This window comes from Xylaria bambusicola (genome assembly GCF_022495145.1).
Source record: "Xylaria bambusicola strain CBS 139988 unplaced genomic scaffold F5B22scaffold_1, whole genome shotgun sequence".
NCBI classification, from domain to species: Eukaryota; Fungi; Ascomycota; class Sordariomycetes; order Xylariales; family Xylariaceae; genus Xylaria; species Xylaria bambusicola.
In genome coordinates, this window is record NW_025953554.1 from 692,401 (window position 1) to 717,032 (window position 24,632).

Consider the following 24,632-nt stretch of genomic DNA (forward strand, 5'->3'; position numbering starts at 1 on the left):
TTGTGTACAAATTCAAGATAGAATCAGAATTACCTTTTTTCCTTTTGCCTCACACTTCTCCCTTCTTCTGCTGTTTGCTGCGTGGAATTCTGCCGTCCCTTGTTCATGTACCTAGGCCAAAGAGGTACTACGTAGATACCTGCACATGCACTGTAGGTGTTGATGTGAAGCCTAAGACTGCCGGCACACTAGAATGCCTACCTAGGTAGGTAGCGCTCTACTAGTGTGTACGAGGTATGCCGGGCTCAGTATCTTTGGGCGTTCGATGTTCAACGTTCGATTTGGCACCCAGCTGCCGACAATGTTGTTGTTGACAGATGCCGATGCCGGTGTAGCTAGGTATCGTGTGGTCTAGTAGGTATTGTAACACAGTGCTGTCTGGGTGCCCCAATGGACTACTGTAGGCCTTTAGGCCCAGGTGCCTTAGACGTCTTAAAGCAGTCCTCCAGGTAGTGATTGTTCAGGACTTGTGCGCACGCGGGCAGCTCGGGACCGGGCAAAGAAGGCGTCTTACGCAGTAGGTGAGCGAGAGGGAGGAGGATAGCAGCGACGCCGAGCAATGCCGGAACAGTGCTGCCGACGGCGAATGAATGCGCCGGGAATTGCTGCAGGCTATTGATTTATGAGGGTCAACTAGTGTAGCGTGCCCTCGACCATGCACTTGCTTTTTGGCTCTTTTTTTGGTGTGTGTAAGCAAGCGCGCCTTCACGATGCAAACAGCGGCTGATGGACTGCATAGGCACTTACATAGCAGGGTAGCAATGGAGAGTAGCTCCTGTGATGTACAGGCCGAGTATTTTTAGGACACCGCGGGATGCTGTTGGTGCCAACGTTCCAAACGTGGACAGCGATCCTCGACCACGTCCAGGATCTTTGGTCGGAAAAGGCAATATGCGGTGCACGTTATGTATGTGCGAGTAATCGCTGCGCCCGGCACTCGCTTGCTTGCTGGCAGCTGGTTGGCTCCGCTAGCTAACTATGGTACCTGGAAGATATGTATCTTGGGCAAACATCATGCAGTTAGTACACCCGTCATACTATATATACTACGTGTGCTGCGCTGCGTCGTGTGTCGAAGCGTGTACTTCGTAGGCTAGAGGGGGTCACATACTAACCTTGCATGCGAGCAGATCCTGGGGTGTGATCGATGCTACGGAGCAGAGCAGCTAGCTGACTAGATGGGTAGGTAGCTATACAGAAGGCTGGATGAGTTCTGTATGGACTCTGTATGGACTCTGTATGGACGGCAGGACTGGGCAGCCCGGGGCACGTAAATGTACGAGAATATACGAAAGATGTTTGGACCAGTTGGACAAAGTATGAACAAGTGAACTTTGTACGAAAGTAAGTTACTATTCTTCCATCGAGCTGAGCTATGGCAAGCACCGCTCCTTTGGTTGCGAGTTGGCTTCCCTTTGGACAGAAATGACTGGGCGGGTAGACAAGCAGAGGAGGAGGGCAGTGAAGGGGAAGCGTGTAGAGAAGTAGGGAGCAGGCAAGTCAAATATTCACAGTCAATCTTGCTAGGCATGTACTCATACTCTTAGTATGTACACAATATAATGGCCTCGTAGCACAGGGGCGGGCACTTGTATAGGCGATACTTTGCAGATCACTCATCTTGTGGACCTTACTACAGTCTCCCTGAGTCTCCCTTATCGTCGCGCGTTCGCCGAACCGGCACCATCAGGCGACTCCCAAAGCTACACTTCGCCATGCGAGGACGCATTATTTGAATAGGCCCGGATGTGAGCAGGCGCTTCTTTTCGACAGAAACTAGCGAGTTCCCAACAGCTCTGCCTGGTGCCATTTGGTACTAGTTTCGGCCGGCAGTCTTGTACGCCCGAGTCGAGTCGTCCAAACCCACGGGACGGCAGTGGGAAGGGAGAGAGGCAAGCGAGCGGCCAATGAGAGGGCAACTCGCTAAGTTTGCTGAGTGAACAACTTGCGCAATTTTTCACATGCGTTATCGACGGCTACCTATGATGACTGGCTATGCGCTGGCCGGTGCGATGCTATCACAAGTTCGTCGTCCTGGCAGGCGGTGTGAGAGGAGTGCCGACTTTCAAGCAGACAATGAGTCCAGAGCATCTAGCGCGCCCTTCTGGGCTGGTCAAGCATCTTCTGCGCAATCTCAGGCGAGAATGGAATGTAAATGTGTGAATGTAGCCTAAGATTTGCGTTTACGGTCTATCGCCCGTGCATTCTCAAGGGTTATTGTCTACTGACTGCGTTGGTCTCATCCCAAACTCTACTTTCGTTTCGTTGACCACGAGTTGTACAATAATGCTTGCTCAAGCTTACCTACCGATGTGAAGTTCAAGCTGTTTTTTGCTTGCTTTTCATAGATCAATAGCGTCGTACAGTAGTGAAGCTTACCTCGACAAGGGAACTGTGGATTCCTGGCCTAACGAAGCCGACGAGCGCCTCAAATTGTTATAGATGGCGACAAGCTTTTTTAAGTTAGTTCAGCCGTCCACTGGACAGAGAATGGAAGCCAAAAGTCCTGAGAAACAGTACCCCTCACATGTGCTCGAGGAAATGAATGACTCACCAGGTGAAACAGATCGTCACATTCTAGTATCTCTTGCAGTACGTTAGACGTTGGGTGCCTACTTGTATACAGGCCGATGGCTCATGAGCCAGCAGAGACGGTAAGCATAAACTGTGATTTGCCTCGCGCAACCTTTCTATTGGGCAAATGGGTGGCACAGGTGAACAGACACGCTCCATCACCAGACAGCAAGATAAAAGGCCTGTCAATCATGGTAATCTCTGCATCAGGCCACCTCCCCTCGGCTTGATGCAGACCTTGCTACCAGTGAGAAAGAAGCCAGTTGTGGAATGTGACACTCGCAGGCAAGGGAGCCCGTTTCTGTAGCCCCAAAATCGCCGATGATGGGTACGAATGCACATAATGCCTTGTCTACGACGGACAGGAAGGCATTATATCGATATTCGGCTCAATGTTCGGCTCCACGGCAACGCCATGTCTCGGTTGGTGCCTTGCGAGGTCAGCGTTAGCATGGAGGACTTTCAACGAGATTGAAAGGGCCGGGGCTCGGAGACGGAGCGCTCGTAAAGTGTAAAGTGCAGTACCGGTATTGGAACGAGTTTGAAAGAAGGAACGCCCCCGAACCAATCAAAGCTATATCAGTACTGTATTGTTGAGCTCGGTTGGCCGGAACCGTTGACAGCTATTGTGACACGGAAGACTGCAGAAGCCTGTGAAACTAAGGGAGCACAGAACGTCACAGTCGTCGTGCCTCGCTTAGTCTACCTACACCGGGGGTCATTAGTATAGATGTCGAGCAACAGAGAGGTGACACCGGAGACGCGTACCTAGTAAGAACGGCACTATTTCGGCAATGATGAGCTCGACGAAAGAGCTCGACATTAATATCCTATTCCATCCTCCTATTAACTTGGAAATCATGAAAGAATTCGGGGTAAGGGTTCCTATAAGTAGCGCAGTCCAGATCGTCGACAAGACTCAAGGGCATCTACGCATTTACATATCTACTAGGAATGATGGAATACACCTTGGGTAGTGCCGACTGGTAGGTCAGTATGACCAATCGGTTCAACTTCTAAAAGCTCGATTTTCCATTCCGGGATATACCCAAGTGACGAGTGCCTGTTTAGGAAACCACCTGGACTACTACGTATCGTTACGCCTAACCTACAGCGCTTGACATGACATCTGCACGGCTATAGCCATTCGTACTATTGTAAGTCTGGCATTGAGAACTACATATTTATCTTGATCTAGGGTCAACTATAAATACCTAGGTTCCCTATGTACGGTTTGTTCGTAGATCAACCATTCAGTAGACGTGGGAGGGTGACTCCGTGACAGATTCTCGCATCGGAATTCAGTAGTAAAGAGAGGTAAGCGCTCAATTAGCGTCTGTCACGCATCCCAATACAAGTATTAAAAATTGTCACCTTCAAAGGTTACAAGACAAGTTGCCAAAAGGAGGAAGATATCACAAGGCAAAGTTACAATTTAATTCTCAAGAAACTTATGAGTCTCATTCGTCCAGTTCATACATGCTGATTCCGACCTTCCGTATATGGATTCAATACGCCACCTAAATCAATGTTTTCAACGCCGCAGCCCTGTTCCATCATGATATCATACCAGTCAAGGAAAAACTGAAATAACAAATCTGAATACAGATACATATAGTGAAATCATGCAAGAAAACGAGAGCGTATGTCAACGAAGGAAAATAGATTATTCGCTATCGTCCATGGCGAAGTCATCCTCTCCATCCGGTTCGTCGACTTGCATCTTATCCTCGTCCTCATCAGAGTCGACATTAAAGACATAGACAGGCTTGGCCTTTGCAGCAGCCGCACGCCCAGGTCTACCGCGCGCGGCAGGTCGAGGTGGTGGGGAGTCAAGCTCCTCTATATCTTCGTTCTCATCAGACATGTCAAAATCATCCTTCTTGGGTTTGGCCTTCTGTCCACCCTTCTTGGTAGCGTAGGCTTTAGCGGCAGGTGACAAGGCCGTCTTCTTGGGAGCTGCTTTCTTTGCCTCATTCTTTGACCCCGCGGGGCGGCCAGCTGCTTTCTTGGCAAGGGGGCCGGAAGAAGCAGCAGCCGATGGCTTTGGCTTCGGTTCCTCCAAAGTCGAACGAGCCGCAGTCTTGGTCTTGCTCGTGATTTTGGTGGCCACAGGCAGGTCGTCATCGGAGAGGAAGCTATCGAGTTCATCGGCTTTTGCTGTCTTGTGAGGCGACTTGGCAAGCATTTCGTAATTAGTCTCATCATGATCGTCGGAGTCAAAAGAAGTCTTAGACGGCTTGCCCTTAGCTTTCAAAGTAGTGTTACCGTCGCTGCTCTTCGGCCGTGCCATGGCAAACAAACTAAGTCGGCCAGTTTTATCACCAGAAGAGTCAGCGGCATTAGTGTTACTCGCCATCCCCTTGACCAGATCGCCGACATCTCCTAGCATCTTGTCGTCATCATCGCTTTCTGAGTCCTCAAACACGGTCCAAGCCTTGCTTTTGGCGGCTGCGGTAGCCGCAGCTCGCTTGCCTCGCGATTGAGTGGGAGGAGCATCGTCATCATCGTCAGATTCTTCTTTAAGGGCAGGCGCCTTTTTCTTGGCAGGTTTGCTCTTGAGGGCGGCATAGTCATCGTCGTCGAATGGATCTGAATCATTTTCTTTATCTTCAATTTTCGACTTAGTCCATGGATTCTGAGCGAGCTTCGAGGAAGCCGATGGAGCAGATTTTTCGATGGCCTTCTCTGCCGCCGCCTTCTTCGCTCCAGGTTTGGGGCCTCTCTTGGCAGCAGTTGGGGCATAATCGTTATCAGCATCTTTATCTTTAGGCTTACGGCCTCGACCAGCACCGATTTTCTTTGACGTACGTCGGCCCATTCTCCGGATGCCGGTGCTAATTTCTTGATCAAGGCGCAGCTGATTCTCCCATTCGGCTTCAAAGTCATCAAGGTCTTTGCACCAAAGATCTTTCTCACTTAGAGCCGCTAGGTCATCGTGCTCAGCCTTCTTCTTCACAATTTGCTCCTTAAGACGATCCAGACGCTCTTGCGTAAAAGACCAAATAGGCATCTACTAAACGTTAATGATAAACCGATAGGATTGGTGGACAGATTACTACATACCGAGAGCAGGTAATCGTAACCATGAGCATTATCGTTAGCGTCGTCATCCTCATTCTCATCATCCTCCTCTTTGGTTTTCTTCGCAGTTGTAACCTTGCTAAATGCCTCGTAGTTGCGCTCACGAAGCTCTTCTACAATGACCTGCCTCTTCTTGCGTGATACTACGAGCTCGCCATCCATGATCTCTCGGACGAACCGGGCCTGGTTCTTCAACTTTCGGTAGTCCGTATGGTAGACGCCCAGCCAGTGAGTCTTTCGTTTGGTGTACATCTCCATTCGGTAGACGAAGAATTCTTCCAAAATATCCTCAACCTTTTCATACTTGCGAATCATTCCACGTGTATCGAATGCAACCAGATTGGAGGTGGCCACCTGCTTGACCAGCTTGAACTTCTCAAGGAGACCTTCTTCGAGGGCTGCCTTCATATGCTTTTCGTCCAGCTGAACCTCAAAATGAACGTTCTGGTGATCATTGAATTCCTTGTAATCCTTGATAAACGATGGCACCTTCTCAGCACGAATGATATCCTCTAACTTTGCCTTGAAATCATCAGTCCATATGCGCACAGGCAACTCAGTGATGAGGACTTCATTGGGCCTCTTCTCATCATGAGTAGCGATACCATTGCATTGGTAGCGATTGTTCCCGGCTGGCGTGATGGTTCCTTTCCAGCCTCTAAACCAAGGAACCATTTCTACGAAAGGTTTTTCTTCAGGATCGCCGTCCAAACGACCCATGCGCCGCCTTAGGTTCTTGACAATGTCCATAGGATGATAATTGGGAATTGAAGTACTCCAGCCAGTACCGATACCATCTGCACCGTTCACCAATACCATGGGAATAACAGGTGCATAGACCTTGGGCTCAATCTTCTTACCGTCATCCTCATGATGCTCTAGATTTGGCTCATCTAGTTGAGAGAAGACGCGCCGGGCGAATGGCGACAGGCGAGTGTGAATGTATCGAGCGCTAGCAGCATCTGAGCCACCTGCAAGTCGAGAACCGAAGTTGCCGCTAGGCTCCAGACAGTTTATGTTGTTAGAGCCAACGAAGTTTTGGGCTAGGCCGATAATGGTTTGTTGTAGCGATATATCGCCGTGGTGATAGCCCGTCTCTCCAGAGATGTAACCAGCCAATTCAATGACCTTTTGATCCTTGGTGACATTCCGCTTTAGACAGGCATATATGACTTTTCGTTGACCAGGTTTCAGACCATCGAGAACAGAGGGAATCGAGCGCATGTTATCAGCCATACTAAACAGAATCAATTCTTTGTTGACGAAATCATCATAAGTGACCTGCCTAATTGTGTGGTCAAGATAAGTTCCAGGCACGAATCTGCCTAACCATTCCTTGCGAGCATCTGCTTTCTTCTTGGAGAAAGCAAGTTCGAGCAATTCGGCTTCGTTTGGTCGCATAATATCAAATTGTTTCAAATGATTATCGAGATCATTGAAATAGACCTGGGCATCTTCATTCGAGCTTGTACCCAACCCCTTGAAGTATTTGGATTGCCATCGTTTAATCTCAGATTTGTGTTCCTCCCTCCATTCGTCATATTGGGGTTGAGTAAAGAAAGACTTTAACCTCAATGGCTTCTTGGGGTTGGGTCCCTGCCAAACCTTGACAATAGGCGTGATAAACTCTTGGAAAAAGCCCGGTATTTTGAGGAGAGACGGGTATTGAACTTCAAGGAAATTGATAAGAAGACCCTTAATATGACTACCGTCATGATCTTGATCTGCCATGATCATGAGATGTCCATAGCGAAGGCCCTTGGTATCGGTGTACACCTGTTTGTGCTTCAAACCAAGAAACTGCTTGATGTTTTGAATTTCTTGGTTCTTAGAGATTTGATCAATAGGCGCATCACGAACGTTGAGCATCTTTCCTCGCAGGGGAAAGACTCCGATACGATCTGGGTCCAGAATAGCACGACCAGCGACTGCCAAACTCTTGGCAGAATCACCTTCTGTCAAGATTAAAGTGCACTCAGGACCGTGCTTGGTGCCAGCCAAGTTAGCATCAACAAGCTTAGCATTGCTGATTCTTGACCGTTTATTGCCATCACTTTTGGCGAGCATCTTGTCGGCTTTTTGCTCGGCAAAATGTAAGATGTTAGCGACAGCCTCAGTTTCCGAAACCTTTTTGAGGAATTTGTCGGTTAATTCGCATTTGCTCCCGAATTGACTGGCTTTAGTCGTCAGTTGTTCCTTAGTCTGAGAGCTGAACGCTGGATTCTTGACTAGACAGTTGACAAAGATAAAGATGTGATTCCGAATGTGGCTGGTCTTCAGCGAATGGCCTTTTTTCTTCTTCGTGACATGTTTCAACAGAGACTGGCAAATGATTTCCGCGATATAATTGACGTGGGTGCCGCCCTGGGTAGTAGCAATCGAGTTCACGAATGAGACTTGATGAAACGTGCCATCAGAGACGGCAAAGGCGATCTCCCACCTTGGATGTCCCTTGGAATCCTCGAGGATAACTTTTTGGTTGCTTATGTCCTCGGCCTCCCGTTCCAGTGCGATGGCTTTGGCGTACATCCCGCAATACTTCTCAAAGTTCAAGTTCACGTGCGAGCCGTTGAGGTAGACCTTGATGCCCCGTACAGTACCGGCCATATCATAGACACGACGGTTGAGCAACGCCTCGAGATCGTCATCAATTCCATTGGGCATTCCAAATCGTTGATAGTCGGGTTTGAAAATAACCCGTACGAAGTCGGATGTCTTGTTGGAAGTAATTTTAGCCTTCTCCATCTTGCTCATATTATCTCGCCATGTTTGCTTATACCGTTTGCCATTTTTTGAGTCTTGGCATTCTAGCGTGAACTCTGTGCTGAATACGTTACAAAGCTTTGCTCCGTAACCGTTTCGGCCGCCAACAGTGCGCTCCTCTTCATCATCAAAGTTAGACCCAGCAAGGAGATGGCCGAATACGAGCTCTGGGACATAAACCTTCTCTTTCTCATGCATTTCTATAGGAATACCTTTGCCGTTGTTCTCGACGGAGATTTCGCCGAGCTCGCGGTTGATGTTAACCTTGATATACGACATTTTCGGGTCATTTTGTTTGTTGTCGGCGGCATTGACAAGAATCTCGTCAAATATCTTATACAAGCCAGGCACAAAGGTAACCTTACGATGCTCCATCAACTCGGTCTCCTTGTTGAAGACCCACATGGACTGCTCGGTAGGTTCGACGGATCCAATGTATGTGTCAGGTCGTTTGATGATGTGTTCTAATTGTGTCAACTTTTGGTACTTCTCTGTGGCTGTCTTTTTCTTCGTGGGCTTGGATGCCACTGGGCTGTCCAACGCATTGTCGTCATCGTCTGTTATCTTTTGCTTCTTTGAGTTTGGTATTGTGAGTGATGGTTCGGCGTCTTCATCGTCACTGATGGGCTTGGTACGCTTCTTTGGAGCAGCCTTGGCTGTGGTTTTCTTCACGGCCGGCTTAGCTTTAGGTTTCTGTAGAGTGAGGTCGTCAGCATGGGTAAGGGAGCGGGATCAAGTAGTCTACACTAAGACATGTAGTCAAGACTGGCATACCGGCGCGGGCGAGTAGCTTCCAGAGTCACCATCGTCAAATATCGAATCATCCATGCTGTCATCCATGGTGGGTGATTCGAGTCAACGGTGTATGCTATTGTATTTGGCTGTTTGATGCTCAGACTCGAAAAGTTTTTTCAAAAGCCAACTTGGAGGCAGAGAGCAGGGCAGACGGATGGACTCAAGGCCTAAACCTGAATCACGATCAAAGCTGTTGCGGTTGCTGGAGTGCAGATAAGGGTCGGCCAATTTGTTTACCTATGTTGTTTTACCGTCGCGTTCACAGGTCGCGTTTAGTCTGAGGTTAGATGACCCATGCAAATCCTCTAACAAACTGAGTGGGGGAAACCACGTGTTGGGGAAAGCGCATTCATTAGCTGGGTAAGTACCTTTGTACCGAGGGGCTCTCGAGGATATGCAGATGTCGCAAATATCCTTTTACACTGAATAGGGACATACTAAGCATGTAGGTATGTATGTATGTATGTATGTAGTATGTACTCCTGATCTTGGTATTAGGTCTTAGCGCTCTCTGCAATCTTACCTGCATATGATATGTACCTAGGCAAGTACCTATGTAACTACTCCCGCCCACTCACCATGTGCTAAGTTTGAGCCTACCTCTCCACTGGCATGGCCACGAGGCTCTAGTCTACGCAACGTAATGTTGCTACTACTCAGTCATTAATATGAGTTCGTACACAAGTTACCGGTGTTGTCAGTACTAGTACACATTAGCAGTAGAGTTGGAAGTTCATGAAGATCTATCAAATGAGCCAAAAGTGAATTCTACGGTAGGTTCTGACTACCTACAGTAGGTATAATACTTAGCGCTCAGAGAAATAGCATCCTAACCCTATCTGTAAATAATACCTTGGAACTGAATTAGAACAGTACCTAGGTACTTCTAGGTAGCTAGAAAGGTCGGTATAGAGAAACTCACGATCAGTAGTAGAAGAGACTTACATGTGCATACATGTATGCTTATGTTCATCTAGGATTTGGCATCTGTAGGAAAATATGAAAGCCTTTTAGGAACTTATGCATGACTTCGAAGTTGAAGAAAGAAGCCATTCTCGAATCTCGGCTATAAAGGAGTCGAGGTTAGACGCTCTCATTTCTCCACGCTTAGTACCCACGGACTAAGCCCCAAAAAAGAGCACTAACACCTGGCGCTAATGTAGGTACACAATTTCGAAAGAGCTATCTTACCCAATTCGTGACTACAAGATACAGAGGTCACATCGACGCCAACACAAGGTCTTAAATGATTCGCTGGCTGCTCTGTACCGCCCTGGCTACCCCTCCACGTTATCCGCATTGGGGGCCTGTTCCAGCCAATCATAGCCAATCATGGCGAGAAACGCGCATGGGCAGTGACCACTTGTGCCTACTGTAGCTTTGTTATCTCAGGGCACGCTCAGGGCGCTACCTGCACTAGCGTGAAGACTGGACAGGGGCCGTGCCAGGCGAGCCGGCCGGGGTCAGTAGGCCAACACACGATCTCCATATCATCTCCCTTCCCTCTCCTTTCTCTCTTCTCTTTTTCACGATCTTCATCGTCGCTGTCGTTGTCGCCGTCTTTTGCGAGGTTCACTCCTTTGGCTTTCTAGCCGTCCTCTCTCTATCACTATCACTCCTCCCTTATTTGGGCTGTCATTCATTTAACCCCCCTGGTTTCAACTTCACTCTTTGAGTTGACTCCGTCCAGTCTTTCTTTGGAATTACACTTCAATATCTGGAGCTTGCTCCCTTACGTATGTCTCGCCACTCCTTTCCATGTCTCAGTATCCGGCTCACTTGAGTCTCGAGAAATCCGGAGCAAATAGTGCTGTCTCGGTCGGTTGATTTACACGGTTTAAGGGGTATTAACATGCTTTTTAATAGTGCTGCGATAAATACCTAGGTATTGATTTGTATTCAAACGGAAGATCATTTCGCATAACCCACCCATCTATATCATTACATCACTCAGACAATAATCAATATGGAGTCGATCAACATGTTGATTACCCGTGGCAAATCTGTTCTTGCAGCTCGCGATTTCTCCGAGGATTCCGATTCCTGGGATTCGGCCATGAACGCGACCCTCGCTCTACTGGGCCTCGCTTTATTCGGCTTGGCTCTAGTCGGCGGTCTATTGATGCTACAGCGCCTCCGCCGACGACAGCAGCTTCATGACCAGACACTGCCTAAATACAATGACATTGAGCACGAGGCTGGTAGAAACACGCGCCGATTGACCATTCAAACACCTGAGGGCAAGTCGAGCATTGTCCTGGTCAATGGTCGTCCCATGCTGGCTGACCCTCACTCACCACCTCATTCGCCTAGCAACGTTCCCGCCATTCACATTACCTTTCCGGATGAGCAAGATGAGCAGGGTCGCCGCAAGAATGGCCGCGTACTTCTCGTCCGTGTGGGCGAGACCACAGTTGGCCTCGAACCCCTCCAAGAGGAGCAACTGCCCGCTTATGAAAAAGAAGGCAAGGATGCCTTCATCTCAATTGATATGGACCGTATTGGTGGTTTGAAAGAAAAGAATAGTTCAAGTTTCGCATGAGCTATACCCAACGCCACCGGTCGCCTTTCCCCCTTCTAAACCATTATTTTTACACCCAATGATCCGACCATCAGACACTACCTTATATCCTGTGCCCGGGTCTAAGGGACACATTTACATACACGCTTCACGATCAATGCTTTACATTTTACTCCCTCCAAACCTTCAGCGCCAGGGAAGGAGCGGTGCTGTCAAGTGCTGACAGACCGCATAGATGATTCAAGGATGCGATTTTTTCCAACATCTACTTCAATGACAATGGCGTTGGGTATATATCAGCCTCGTATATAACGATACCACCATTCCGCTACATATCATGTGATGGCTGAATATAGCGAGGGCTCGAGGTTTTGCTTTAGCAAACTATATATTCGTAACTGTATAATTGATATTACTCTTGGCGGAACCTGGACAGTTGCGCCCCCATTTATTACCACTCTCCTTGAAACTCAATTCGTGTCCCTTGTATGTGATTTATCTATATAAAATTGGAAGCGACAAAATAAATGATACCCTTGTCACAATGCCATTGTCGGTATGACCTTCCATACCATGATCATCCACATGTAGCAGCTCAGCTGATTGTAGATCCCCGCATGTGACACGCCTGCCAGTTCACATGGACAAGGGTAGTTGTAGTTCAGATCAGTTTGAAGAAACCATGCATCCCGTGTGAAACACGGGAAAATCTGGAGAAATCCCGAATACACAGGGTCACACAGACATTGTGGAAGGCACCTTATGCAAATTTAACGCGGTATCATTTATGCAATACCGTATGTCCGAGCGAGCGACTGGAAGTGAATATATACAGAATGAACAACAACAAATCCAACCATCCAGTAGCCGATTCAGGGGATACAGAGTAGCCGAATGAGATCCAAAAAGCACCGCGAATTCCAACCACTGGACGGGACGGCCCATCTACCCATTTTAATTCACACTGGTACCACCCGCCCCCATCTCCTCTTGATTCCTCTTATCCATAGCGTTTAGATCCCTCCTGATAATTCGGAATGTTCCGAGGGAGGGATTTAGAGCCAGTTCCAGGTCATCTGGACGCGGCCGGCGTTGGGGTCGGCGAGCTGCGAGAAGACGCCGACGGGGACGTCGAGGTCGTTGTACTGGCAGCCGGCGCAGCGGTCCTCGACGGTGACGACGGTCGACTTGCCGCCGAGGTTGATCTGGATCTGGCGGCCGCAGAGGGAGTTGAGGTTGGGGTTGCCGTTGGGCGTGTACTGGTCGAATAGTTGCCAAGAGACGGCAACGATAGCGTCGCCCTCGCCGTTGGTCACGCCGCAGGCGCCGAGGCCGGGAGCGTAGTACGTCAGGTCGCCGTTCATGGACTGGCGGTTCTCGAGCTGGGTCGCCGGGGCAGCGGAGACGAGGCCGGCTGCGGCGGCGACGGCGATGACGATCTTGGTGAAGGACTGCATTTTGGCTTTTTTTGTTTTTTAGGGGATTGGTTCTCGTGTTGCTTAAGGTGTTTCTCGTAAGGAGTGACGAAGAAAGAGAGCGAATTGAACAAGTGTTCAGGAGCCGGTCCGGTGAGAGATGAATGAGAAAAGAGAAGTAGTCGATGCTGGTGAGGAGGGACTGAATGTTGATGAACGGGGGTGACGGGTACGGTATTTATGTTCAACGCCCATCGTGAGGTCCTAGGCTCATCTCACGCCCAATTTTCAGGAGTTAAAATACGCCGTATGTACCGCCATGGCACTGGTAATCCGTCATCAAAACACCTACCTCGTGTGTGATGAAAGGATTGTGGCCGTCTGCTTGAGTATGTGGAAATAGGTATCACCTGCCGAAATTGGCCGGCGAGGTTCCTTGTGTAGCCTCTCCTACCGCCCGGGTACTCCTCTTCATCTTCCTCACCTTGCCGAAGGTTTCAGGTTCCCTCGCTCAGAGACAGAGTAACGTTCCACGCCTTAGGAGTTCAAGACTACGGGAATCCCGAGCGATACTCTACCCGTTCAAGATCGGCCCGACGTATGTAGTGAATAGGCGCAATCTGTTTGTCCGCCTGCATCCGGAAATTCCTGTTGTGATTTTGTTAGAGATTAGGTATATTGCGACTACCGGATCCCAGGCTCACGGGCCAATTTCTGCCTCAGCATTCCTCTATGCAGTTGGAGGTAGTCATTAGGTATGCACCAATGATTGCTGTTGCTGCCATTGCAACGTGGCGGATCGAACTTGCGTGCAGTATGCAGGTACCAATCACTCGAGTTCGGCATTGCCCGCATGCCTGGGAATAACGTGACGTTTTCAAATCATCGTTTCATTTCCCTCAGTAAATAGAGCCGCGAGGCTTGAAGAGGCAGCCTAGCATCAGTACCATAACGTGAGACCGACGGCACAGAGCGCCGAAAAGGGCAAGAGAAAATGCGATCCTGCAGGATTTCCAACGGCAACACTTTCGACCTACTAAATCAGAACCCTCACTAATTGCGTGCTGAGAGGTGACGTGCGGCACTGGAATCCATAGGGCTTAATGTCGCTATATATAGAGCCATCTGTGGGAACGAGATCATATGTGCATTTCGTGTGCTTGTGGACGCGTGTAAGAGCATCACGAATAGCAAGGCCGATGGCGAGCTTCCGGGCTTCAAGATGTTCTACAGAGTAGGTAAGTCAATCTCGAGGAATTGGGAGCAAGTGGTGAGGAATCATGGTTGTTGCGGGCTGCGCGGCAAAGCCGTTCGTCCTCTGTGAAGCATCACCTACCTAGGTAGCTACGTTACCCCCTTTGAATCCATACAGCCGAGCAGACCTTCGCTAGCCCGCTAGCCACGCCTTCGCTGGCTACCTAGGTACAGTCCTTCGTTTCTGACTAGGTAGCCAGCCATACCAGGTTCGCGCCTTCGACCTTCAACCCATTCTGCAAGACCAGTACACTTCGTACTACTGTTACTACGGACTAGGGCTCGTACTGATCCAGTATAACAGGCAGACCTGGGGCGTACTAGTACGAAATCTTGCTACATACTGGTCCAAACCCGTATTGGTCTGGACTGTACCAGTCCGAGGCATACTGGCACGAAACCTGCACCTCTTCCCATTTATTAGTACTCTACCTGGCATGCTCTTATAAGGCTGGTATAACAGGGCCACAACTACCATTGTAGGCCATTGGCATTGTCACAGGAAGTTATAGATAAAAACAAGCTTGCGTCCATTTCGTGGACGGCTGTTGGTCTAGGGGTAAGGATGACCCGTTACATATAATTGGCAACCCCACTTAGAGGACCATCAGTTCGATCCCATGAGAAGATTGTTTTTTTATTTAGTTTTAATAAACCAATAGAGCGATAAAGCCCACTGTAACATAAAGATAATTATAGTGAACGGATCTACTTTTACGATACGGCTAGCACTATGGAATTGGTTGAGTAAATATCGGGGGGTAGGGTATAAGCTTCCGCTCGAGACCTAGCGGTGCGCTGAGTTGCGTTGCAGTAGCTTGGCACCTAGGTATACTCCATTCCAATTATTACAGGGGGAGGCGGTGCAAAGGAATCTGAAAGTAGGATCAATGTCTTACAGGTCAATTTTCAACTCGCCAACATCTACATAACCCGAGCATCCGGTCGAGAACTCCCACATCACGCTCATCTTTAAATTGATTCCACGCATTTTGATATGAAGATCCGGTTCATAGGGCGGAGCGTAGGGCTTAGAGTTTCGACAAAGCCCACACCACGCGGAGTAGATCTGGGCAGCAAACACCACATTCTCGTCCTGTCGATCCCAATGATTGGCACCTAGATATATCGTGGTTTCTGATGGCGCCACACCATGAATCGACTATTCATATCTGCTGGTCTCGTAGACAGGACTCTAGAGCTCTGTCTAGGCCAACATGCCCATTGCCTGCCTAGTAGCCTTTCTGTTTGGGAAGTGTAGTGGGTCTCTCAGATCACAGTACCATTACAAGCAGCGGGCATCAGTCTACATCCAGTGTTTGCTGTTTGTTGCGACTTGCTTCTCGAAATCATTATGTGTGTGCCGATAGGTTCACAGTTGGGTATGTAGACGACCCTTTCAATCTCTATAGAGATTACATGGACCAAGACTGAGACGATAAGCTGTTTAAGAGGGCCGCCCACAGCAAGCGCCAAGTTCCGCTAGGTGAAGTTATTCGCTCGATAACAGCGTACCCCGTCAAACCGACACGGGACGCAAGTTTCGTTAAACATTCTACTTCCTTACGACATTCACAGATGCTTAAAGCCGGTAGATGCTCCGATAGGCAAGCTTTAACCCCGACAAAACCGATGATATGATCTACCACGCTAGGCGTTATCATCAAGAACATTGCTGGGAGATCAAAATTCAGGCTGCTCTGGTCTCTCATGGCCCGGGCATTCATGCACGTAAGTGGGAATCTAAACCACCAAAAGAAGTCAAGCAAGTTAATTGCCCTGGTGACTCGTATATATAGTGCTTGTCATTCCCTAACCTGGTTACTAGGCGGAGGTTCATACTGCAGAGTGGCTGCATGTGGAATAGATCTGGAGTTAAGAATCGGAGGTCTGCCTCTAAAGCCGTGAGAACAAGGAAGTCAGTAGTTACCCCGACGATGAGTATTGCTTTGGATCTTCTAAACCTGGGTACCATGGGTAAATGAAGATTGCTGAGTGGCTACCCAGACCTGGAGTTAAAAGTCGGAGGTCTACCCCTAAAGCCGTGAGAACAAGATAGTCAATATCGTCTTGACGATAGGCAATGATTTGGATCTTCCTAATTATGCCCATATCGCTAGCTAGCTACTTTGGGATCATAAGTCATTTATACTATGGTGGAAGGGTATGAGGTTTTCCTAGCTATGTATTTGCGAACCTATGTAGGGGTATGGGCAGTTTGCCGCGGTATCTGGTTATGCTCGAACCACCCAAGACTGCGATTTTATGCAAGTACCTCGACTTCATTGCAGTGGGGCAAGGCGTTAACACGCAGAAAAGACCTAACAAGGCACTCTTTACTCAACACAAGGGAGTATACATATATAAACAGCTCAAATTGCCATCACCTAGTAGTTAGTGCAACTCCTGAAAGTGACTGACATCGACACCATCATTCATTCTCTATTGTTCGCGCCTAGAGACTACCAACAACACATTTCAACGCATTGAGATTGAGATATAATCTACAGATCCCAAGATGCCTGCCAGTACCGCTATGGAAAACTACAAGGCTATGGACAGGTTCACCAGAACGCACAAAGATACTTACCCCTTCATCTCGCCCCAGACGGCAAACCTATCTGGCAAATCGGTCTTCGTCGCTGGTGCTTCGAAGGGAATTGGCAAGGAAACAGCTCTGGCCTTGGCAGAGGCTGGATGCAGCAAGATCGGTATCGGGGCACGCTCAGACCTCTCCAGCCTGGAAGACGAGATTGTCAAGCGAGCAGTCAACGCAGGCAAAACCGTTCCGCAGGTCGTCTCGATCCACCTTGACGTGACATCAGAAGATAGCGTCCGAGCAGCGGCCGATAAGATCGGACAAGAGTTCGGCGGCGCCCTGGACGTCCTGATTTGCAATTCGGGCAGACTGGAGCGGTGGATGCCTGTCGCCGAAACAGACCCAATGGAATGGTGGCGGACATACGAGACCAACGTCAAGGGAACGTATCTCCTTAACCGCTTCTTCATACCTCTGCTCTTAAAGAGCGAGATCAGAACGAGCATCCTGGTGTCGAGTTATGGAGCTATCGGTATGAGTCCTGGTGGCTCCGGATACCAAAGCAGCAAATTCACCCTTTGCCGTCTGGCTGAGTTCATCGCGATGGAGTACGACGAGCAGGGGCTCGTATGCTTCGCGCTACACCCCGGCGCTGTCAAGACGGAGCTCGCGCTCGGATTACCGGAAGCACATTGGAGTATCCTTAACGACAATCCCGCGCTGCCCGCACATACACTCGTCTGGTTGAGCAAGGAGCATCGGATGTGGCTGAGCGGCAGGTTCGTGAGTGTATCGTGGGACATGGAGGAGCTAGAGAGCAAGAAGAGTCAAGTTATTGAGGGTAATCTCTTCAAGTTTCGGATGGTATATGAATGAGTTGGCGTTATCAAGGATGTCTGTGTATGGCATCAAGGAAACTAGGTTTATATAGTCAGAAAGAGTCTGAATATCCTCTCTTCTGGTCTTCTGGGAATCGCGCAGCAATAAAATCTTGGCCTTGAAGTGAGTTCGGTTGATGTTTGCAATGATCCAAGTCCGACTTCACATATGAATAGGTATTGAAGTACCTAGGTACCTACTGTACCTTGGCGGTACTCCCGGCAGAGACCCTGCAGTGCCTAGGAGTAGTGGGGCCGTTCGGCCCCGCCGCCGTACACAATGCGGTAGCTACAAGCTCCTCCATGTTCTCTTGACGATAGAAAAAAAGATCCCCTTCTTGAGCCTTTTTCCCCAAAGCCAACTATCCATCTCTACGACCCGTGGCGTCTCTCCTGCAAAGCTCTTGCAATGGTATTTCCTTAACGTCAACCCTCTTTCCTACCCTTGTTCTAACTTCTTCTTCCATTCTTTAGCGGCCAATGGCTGGCTGTACATGAGCTTTAATTTCGCGTACCATTAATTCATCCTTCTGAACCAGTCACCTACAATGCCTCCTTCTCCTAGCCCCCGCAATGCCAGGTCAAAACCGCCTACTACCGAAGCCCAAAAGATCGCGGCTGAATGGGCTAAGGCGAAACGGATAAAAGACGCCGAGGATGCGGTAAAGAGTGCTGCGAAACCTTCCGACGCCGACGAAGCGCGACGTGCCTTGCTCGAGCGCCGTCGCAAATCAGCCTTCGAAAGTCGCTGTTCTTGGACTGTTGGTTTCTGGATATGGCTCCTCTTTATGCACGTGGTTGGAATCGTTCTCTTCACCAGCGGTTTTCTTTTGACGCGACTTGTCCTAGACGAGCGTTCCGAATGCGCGGTCCCACCAACCGAGCCGTTGATACAATGGGAGGGGAGTGGCACGATTGATGGTGGTTGCTGGCATCCTAAAACATTCAATAAAGCCGTGGTTGTCATCATTGATGCTCTGCGATATGACTTCACAGTACCTACCGAGGATAGCGAAGCCGAAGTCTATCACAATGCGTTTCCTTTCCTTCATCAGTCGGCCGTTGAATCGCCTAATAACGCCTTCTTACTACCTTTTATTGCCGATCCGCCGACAAGCACTCTACAGCGATTAAAAGGGTTAACGACCGGAACGTTGCCCACATTCATTGATCTCGGTTCGAACTTCGCTGGAACAGCCATTGAAGAAGACAATATTCTGATGCAACTTCGGGAACATGGCAAACGCATCGTTCATTTGGGCGATGACACGTGGACCGCTTTATTTCCCGACTATTTTCAGCCCAATCTAAGCAAGGCTTACGACAGTTTCAATGTATGGGACTTGCACACAGTTGATAACGGGGTTTTGGATCACATATTTCCACTCATGGAGCCCGAGTTCAGAGGCGACTGGGATATCGCTATAGGCCATCTCCTTGGCGTGGACCATGCTGGCCATCGATATGGCCCAAATCATCCTGCAATGACCGCTAAGCTTCAACAGATGAACACCTTCATTAGTCAACTTACCCAGAGCATTGACGAGGATACTCTACTGGTAGTGATGGGTGACCATGGAATGGATGGAAAGGGTGACCACGGCGGTGAAAGCGATGATGAAGTAGAAGCCGCCCTATGGATGTACTCGAAACGGCCTGTCTTTGGTCGAACTCAACCCGATTTCGCCACACCACCAGCAACAGCCAAAATTCGGCCTGTGAATCAGATTGATTTGGTACCGACCTTGGCTCTTCTTCTAGGAATTCCGATTCCGTTTAATAATCTTGGCCGACCAATTGAAGAAGCCTTCGCAGGTCCTAAAGGCAATGCCTGGGATCATCTTGCTGCAGCCTCTAGCGTAACATCAGCTGGGATCAAACGATATCAGGCATCATACTTCACAGCTCGTGGACTGCAGCAAAGTTCTACTCCAGGCTCACCGGCATCACTCTGGACAGATGCAGAAGATCTTATTAATGAATCTACAAAATCAAAGAACTGGGCCGCTCTTTATGCCGCCTATACCGCCTACCAACGGGAAACACTAAAAATTTGCAAGGATCTCTGGGCTCGTTTCAATGTGCCAAACATGATCTTAGGAATCGTAGTGATGACTTTCAGCGTGGTAGTCTTGCTACTATATGTGTCGCGAGATGAGGATGAAGACTTTGCCGTTCTCGATGACGTCGAGTTGGATCTTGCAGAAAAGACCTTAGAGTTACAAGGTGTCTCAGTCGACGCAGACGCTGCATCTTACAAGACATTGACTAAAGCTCTAGTAAAATCGGGGGGGTTGAGTGGGATAGTTGTCGGGCTTGTGAGTTCAGCTGCTGTCGTTGTCACTGGCTCAGAAGAATGGCTCCGGGCCGGTGCTGCCACTGCTATCGGAAGTATGGCCTCAGTGGCGATCACCTTACTCTCTTCTGGTGGCAAGAATGTTTTCAGCTTGCTCCCAGACAACTTCTGGGGTTGGCTGTCGATCATTTTCACAGCAAGTCAGTCTATTGGATTTGCCTCTAATTCATACACTATCTGGGAAGACTCCATTTCCTTATTTTTCCTCGCAACATTTGGGGTTGCTAGTGCTATGGCTGCACTCCGGCGACCAACCCTACGAGAACAGAGTCTAGGGGTCTACCATTCATTATTGTTTGTCGTCCTGAGTCGAGTAGCATCCTTCTCCAAGCTTTGCAGAGAGGAGCAAATGCCTTATTGCAAGTCAACCTATTACGCCTCTGCAAACTCCTCTACATCGGCGCCCTGGCAATTAGTAGTCCCTTTCGCCGTGTTTCTCCTCCTTCCCTCTATTATCCAGTCGTATTTACAAACATCCAAGTCTTATGAAGGGCTTGCGCCCGTGTGGATTGGATATGTGTTCCGCGGTACCCTACTGCTCTCCGCTGGCTATTGGACTCTGGATGCTGCTAGCAATAGTAACTGGCTTACATCCATCTCGGAAACGGCCTTTAAAACGATCCACGTGTCGATCGCACAAGTTGTGCTGGCGCTGGCGCTGGTAGCTGGCTCAACAGCCTTTATATGGGCTCCACCCTGTGTTTCTATTATCACAACTTCTGCCAACAAACGTACAGCTCAGGTCACGGTGCTCGGATATGGCAATGCAAACGGTGCTCGATATCTCTTCCTACCAATCAACATCGCATGCGCTTGTATACTCCTCACAAAACCCATGGGAAGCGGCGCTATCGCCATTATGCTGTGGCAAGTACTTGCTCTTGCCGAGATATTGGATATCAACGGCATCGCAGCCGAGACCATCGGCCCAGTGACTCTGGCTCTTCTCGGCAATTACCATTACTTCAAGACGGGTCACCAGGCAGTCCTCTCCTCCATTCAATGGGACGCCGCCTTCATTCCCGTTCTCACCGTTCGCTACCCTTGGAGTGCCATGGCCGTCGCGCTCAACCACTTCGCCGGTCAGATACTAGCATGCGTCGCAGTTCCACTATTAGTGATATGGAAAACGTCTCCGAAGCGGAAGGGGGTTCTCGAGAGCGTCAGCCGCGCCCTCGGCATCTTCGTCGCATACTATGCCGTGGAAAGTCTGGCCACGATGGCTTGGGCCGGACACCTCCGGCGTCACCTCATGCTGTACCGCGTCTTCAGCCCGCGATTCATGATGGCTGCTGCTGTCCTCTTGATTGTGGACCTTGTGGGTGTTGCGGTTACGCTGTTAGGTGTTCGGACGAACGTGCTCGCTATAAGCGATGTTTTTGGGTTTGCGGATTAGACGCAAGGATAGATTTTACGTGGTGTATATAGGATGGCTATTACATCCTCTCCATTTTGGGAAGCTGGAATTAGACAATAGGTGTGGTCGAGAGTGGCTCCGTACGTCAACATCTGTACTGTCTTGACATTGGCCAGTTTTTTAGGATCACTAGGAAGGCAGAGCTTGACGAAGATGCTATACTCGCCAGATATAACACTGGGTATAACAAGGGCAGGACTACTAGGCTTGGAATCTAGGCAATTCAGATTATAATAAACAACTAGGGCTGCATAAGTCCTTGACCAACCAACTCCTTCTTGACTGTTGGTGGCTTGACTCGACTCTATATACAACTGGTCTGCCAGCCTAAACCGCCTAGGTCTCTGGGGTCTGTTTCAAGAAGCGAAGTCTGTATAACCTCACTTTCCAATATTGCCCAATATTGCCTGCATGTCTTGGAAGGTCATGAACAGCCTGCAGTGGCCGTTCGTACGGCCGAAGTGCAAGGCGAACTGCATATTCAGCTTAGCACAGAGGTTGCACGTGTAACACTGTGTTTCAGCAAATGGGCCGCGGAAACTTGAGAGAAAGAGAGAAAAACAGAAAACAATGTAGATCCAGTCTCTCTTAAATTAATAACCCTGGTGGTGGTCAGTGACACTGATTGTTCGTCGTCATTGCTATAAAAGTCTTCTGGAATTTTAGCTGCTTACCCTCATTCCAGTGGAGGTGTTGAGCTGTTCGACATCAGGATCGAAAAGGGGGTGGCCCTTATCAGCTTTTCCGGATGATTGTATTTTGGATACCGTCAACGGTAATCTTTGATCGTATCATTGTTGAGTTCAAGTTTCACAAGCCTACATGTCCAGGAACATGTCGTCGCATATGACTCGCGGGCTAGGTGGAAGACCATAGCCTGATGCGGCGTATGAAAGGCATGTTGACTCTCGCTCTCTTCACACCACAACGCTTATTGTGTTCGTGATTAAATCTGTAGCAGGCCCCAAGGTACGTCCAGCAAAACTCGGGCCCCCATTTTTCGCATGCTTGGGTCGGCAAAAGTTCGTCGTCGTCTATATGTTACGCCAACCACCAATGTTTGTGCTGTCCATGTTCATTTGTCGCCGCACATAAAATTTTCTGTAGCTTCTTAAGTATGGCATCTTGAGAAGTAGTGAAAGAGAATAAAAGAGGAGATGGAAAACGTATCGTGGGGAGAAGGTGGTATAGATGTGTGCGCGTGTTGGTAATAATTAAAATTCTGCTAGGCTTATAGACTTTATTGCGAAGGCGGAGTATAGATACCGCATGGGTGGACGATATTTAGTTAAGAATAAGAGCGTCCTTCCGCGAAGTGCTCAACTCGTTGGCACTGACTCGTCAGAATCAGATCCCTGCGGGGTGAGGGCCTTCACATCTAAAGTGATGAGTTCGTCCTGGAAAATGAGCTCATGAGGGGAATAGAGAATCGCGAGTTCTCGGTAAACCAGCAATATGATAGTCCTCTTTCTTTTGAGGTCATCACCCATGTTTATGTACCATGTGTTCTGCGATCAGTAAGTTAGATCTGATTTGCTGATGATAGTTAGGTGGGGGCAAGATATCTGACCGTTTGAACGCGGTTGATACCGTCAAGGTCCTAGAGTTCCTGAGGTTGCCCTTCGATACCTGATTTACAGCTCTGCAGCTATGATGCGAGAATTGGGTAGGGGTTGGTTGCTTTAGTTGCGCTGCAGGAGATATACCAGAACGGCTCTGGAGGGGCGACGTGAAGCAAATGTAGAACATAATCGATGATTTCATCATCATACCACTTATCGTCAAAAGATAAGTGGCTTTTAGCATGTACAAATCTGATCGTTATATTGATCTGTCCTAATTCACGTTAGCCAAATCTCTAATAACAAGCATTCTTATAGGGACAGGTGATTAATCAGACTTACTTTAGATCAGATGATGTCTCTTCTATACTCATGTTGATGAGCTTTGATACTTTCACTCAACCTCGTATCTGGTCCCATAATCCAGAGGTCTCCGACCTTCACTGCGGACAATGTCCTTTTCCCTGAAGAAGCTGAGATGATCCCGGAGAGTCCGACTCTTAGCTCTCAGTGCTGCAACTTGTCCTCGGGAGTAAGGAGAATCTCACCCTCGTCCGTAGATGGGGAGATGGAATTTAGTCGATCAGTATGTACATGTAGATAGTCATCCGCATGAAGGGTAGACGGAGTGGGTGGCTAGTTTCCACCAGGCTGGGTTCATCCGAGCATTTAGTGTCAATCGAGTATTCAGTCTCATCTGAGGCGTCCACCTCTCCAACGATTGCTCCGGGGTCCAATATGAGGGCTGGATCATCTTGGGACAGAGAGAGACGATGCCTGGTAGATGAGTGGAGGTTGATGTGAATCTTTCAAGTGTCCACCAGGGACAAGTGGTTGCCGGAGGTTAGACACGATGGTCAACGAGAACGGTTGTTGATCGGGATATTCCGCTACGTGGTGATCTAAGGCCCGTCCGGTGAGGCAGTAAAGGTAATATCTGTTCCCTCAGACAACTTGTCCGTCCGGCAGACAGAGGCTCTGCCGCTAAATATACCGATACTATCGGAACTTAAGTTGTAATCATCGAAAGACGGGATTAGCGAGTCGACGCACGATATTTATCAGTAGACGGATAGGTAGATGAACTCTACCAGGTAAGCTCTTCATTCATCATCAAATTTTTGATGCTTGATTTTGGCATATTTTCTCCAGCTCCCCTCACAATGAATTCTCAACTGCATCTTGTAAGGAGGGTGATTGCTGCCGTACATGGGTAGCTAGTATTCTGTAACGACTTGTCACAATCACGGCGCGTAGGATACCTAGGCTGTGCCGAGCGGTATTGAACTTGGCTCTGCGAGTCGCATTGAGTTAGCACTACTGCGATCAGTCAAGCGAGTGAGAGAGAGACTATTTATGTAATTTCAGTGAAAACTCACTGTGCCTAGTTATCGTCGATGATCATCGCTATGTCTCTTAGAGCACGACACAAAATGGCAAGAATATATGCCATTTATGTGACACCCTTGCCACC

At 48.8% G+C, this 24,632-nt stretch overlaps 5 protein-coding genes across 5 annotated transcripts; 3 read left to right on the forward strand and 2 right to left on the reverse strand.

Moving 5' to 3' along the window:
• Positions 1-3,737: 3,737 nt before the first annotated feature.
• On the reverse strand, positions 3,738-9,502 carry F5B22DRAFT_9528 (DNA topoisomerase). Its single transcript, XM_047980721.1, has 3 exons — positions 9,196-9,502; positions 5,641-9,114; positions 3,738-5,587 (listed from the first exon to the last, which is right to left on the reverse strand). Exons 1-3 carry the CDS (start codon positions 9,259-9,261, stop codon positions 4,241-4,243), a joined length of 4,887 nt encoding a protein of 1,628 aa, XP_047836287.1. The 5' UTR covers positions 9,262-9,502; the 3' UTR covers positions 3,738-4,240.
• A 1,534-nt stretch (positions 9,503-11,036) lies between these two features.
• F5B22DRAFT_9558 (uncharacterized protein) lies at positions 11,037-11,918 on the forward strand. Its single transcript, XM_047980726.1, has one exon. The coding sequence runs from the start codon at positions 11,183-11,185 to the stop codon at positions 11,756-11,758; it is 576 nt and encodes a 191-aa protein (XP_047836288.1). The 5' UTR covers positions 11,037-11,182; the 3' UTR covers positions 11,759-11,918.
• An 874-nt stretch (positions 11,919-12,792) lies between these two features.
• Positions 12,793-13,194, reverse strand: F5B22DRAFT_640874 (RlpA-like double-psi beta-barrel-protein domain-containing protein-containing protein; the record flags this gene model as incomplete). Its single annotated transcript, XM_047977905.1, has 1 exon — positions 12,793-13,194. The coding sequence occupies one exon, from the start codon at positions 13,192-13,194 to the stop codon at positions 12,793-12,795; it is 402 nt and encodes a 133-aa protein (XP_047836289.1).
• A 3,383-nt stretch (positions 13,195-16,577) lies between these two features.
• F5B22DRAFT_9567 (uncharacterized protein) lies at positions 16,578-17,849 on the forward strand. Its single transcript, XM_047980727.1, has one exon. The coding sequence runs from the start codon at positions 16,925-16,927 to the stop codon at positions 17,819-17,821; it is 897 nt and encodes a 298-aa protein (XP_047836290.1). The 5' UTR covers positions 16,578-16,924; the 3' UTR covers positions 17,822-17,849.
• Positions 17,850-18,112: 263 nt separating this feature from the next.
• Positions 18,113-21,916, forward strand: F5B22DRAFT_582750 (GPI ethanolamine phosphate transferase 3-like protein). The gene has a single exon (XM_047973323.1). The coding sequence runs from the start codon at positions 18,372-18,374 to the stop codon at positions 21,573-21,575; it is 3,204 nt and encodes a 1,067-aa protein (XP_047836291.1). The 5' UTR covers positions 18,113-18,371; the 3' UTR covers positions 21,576-21,916.
• Positions 21,917-24,632: the final 2,716 nt, after the last annotated feature.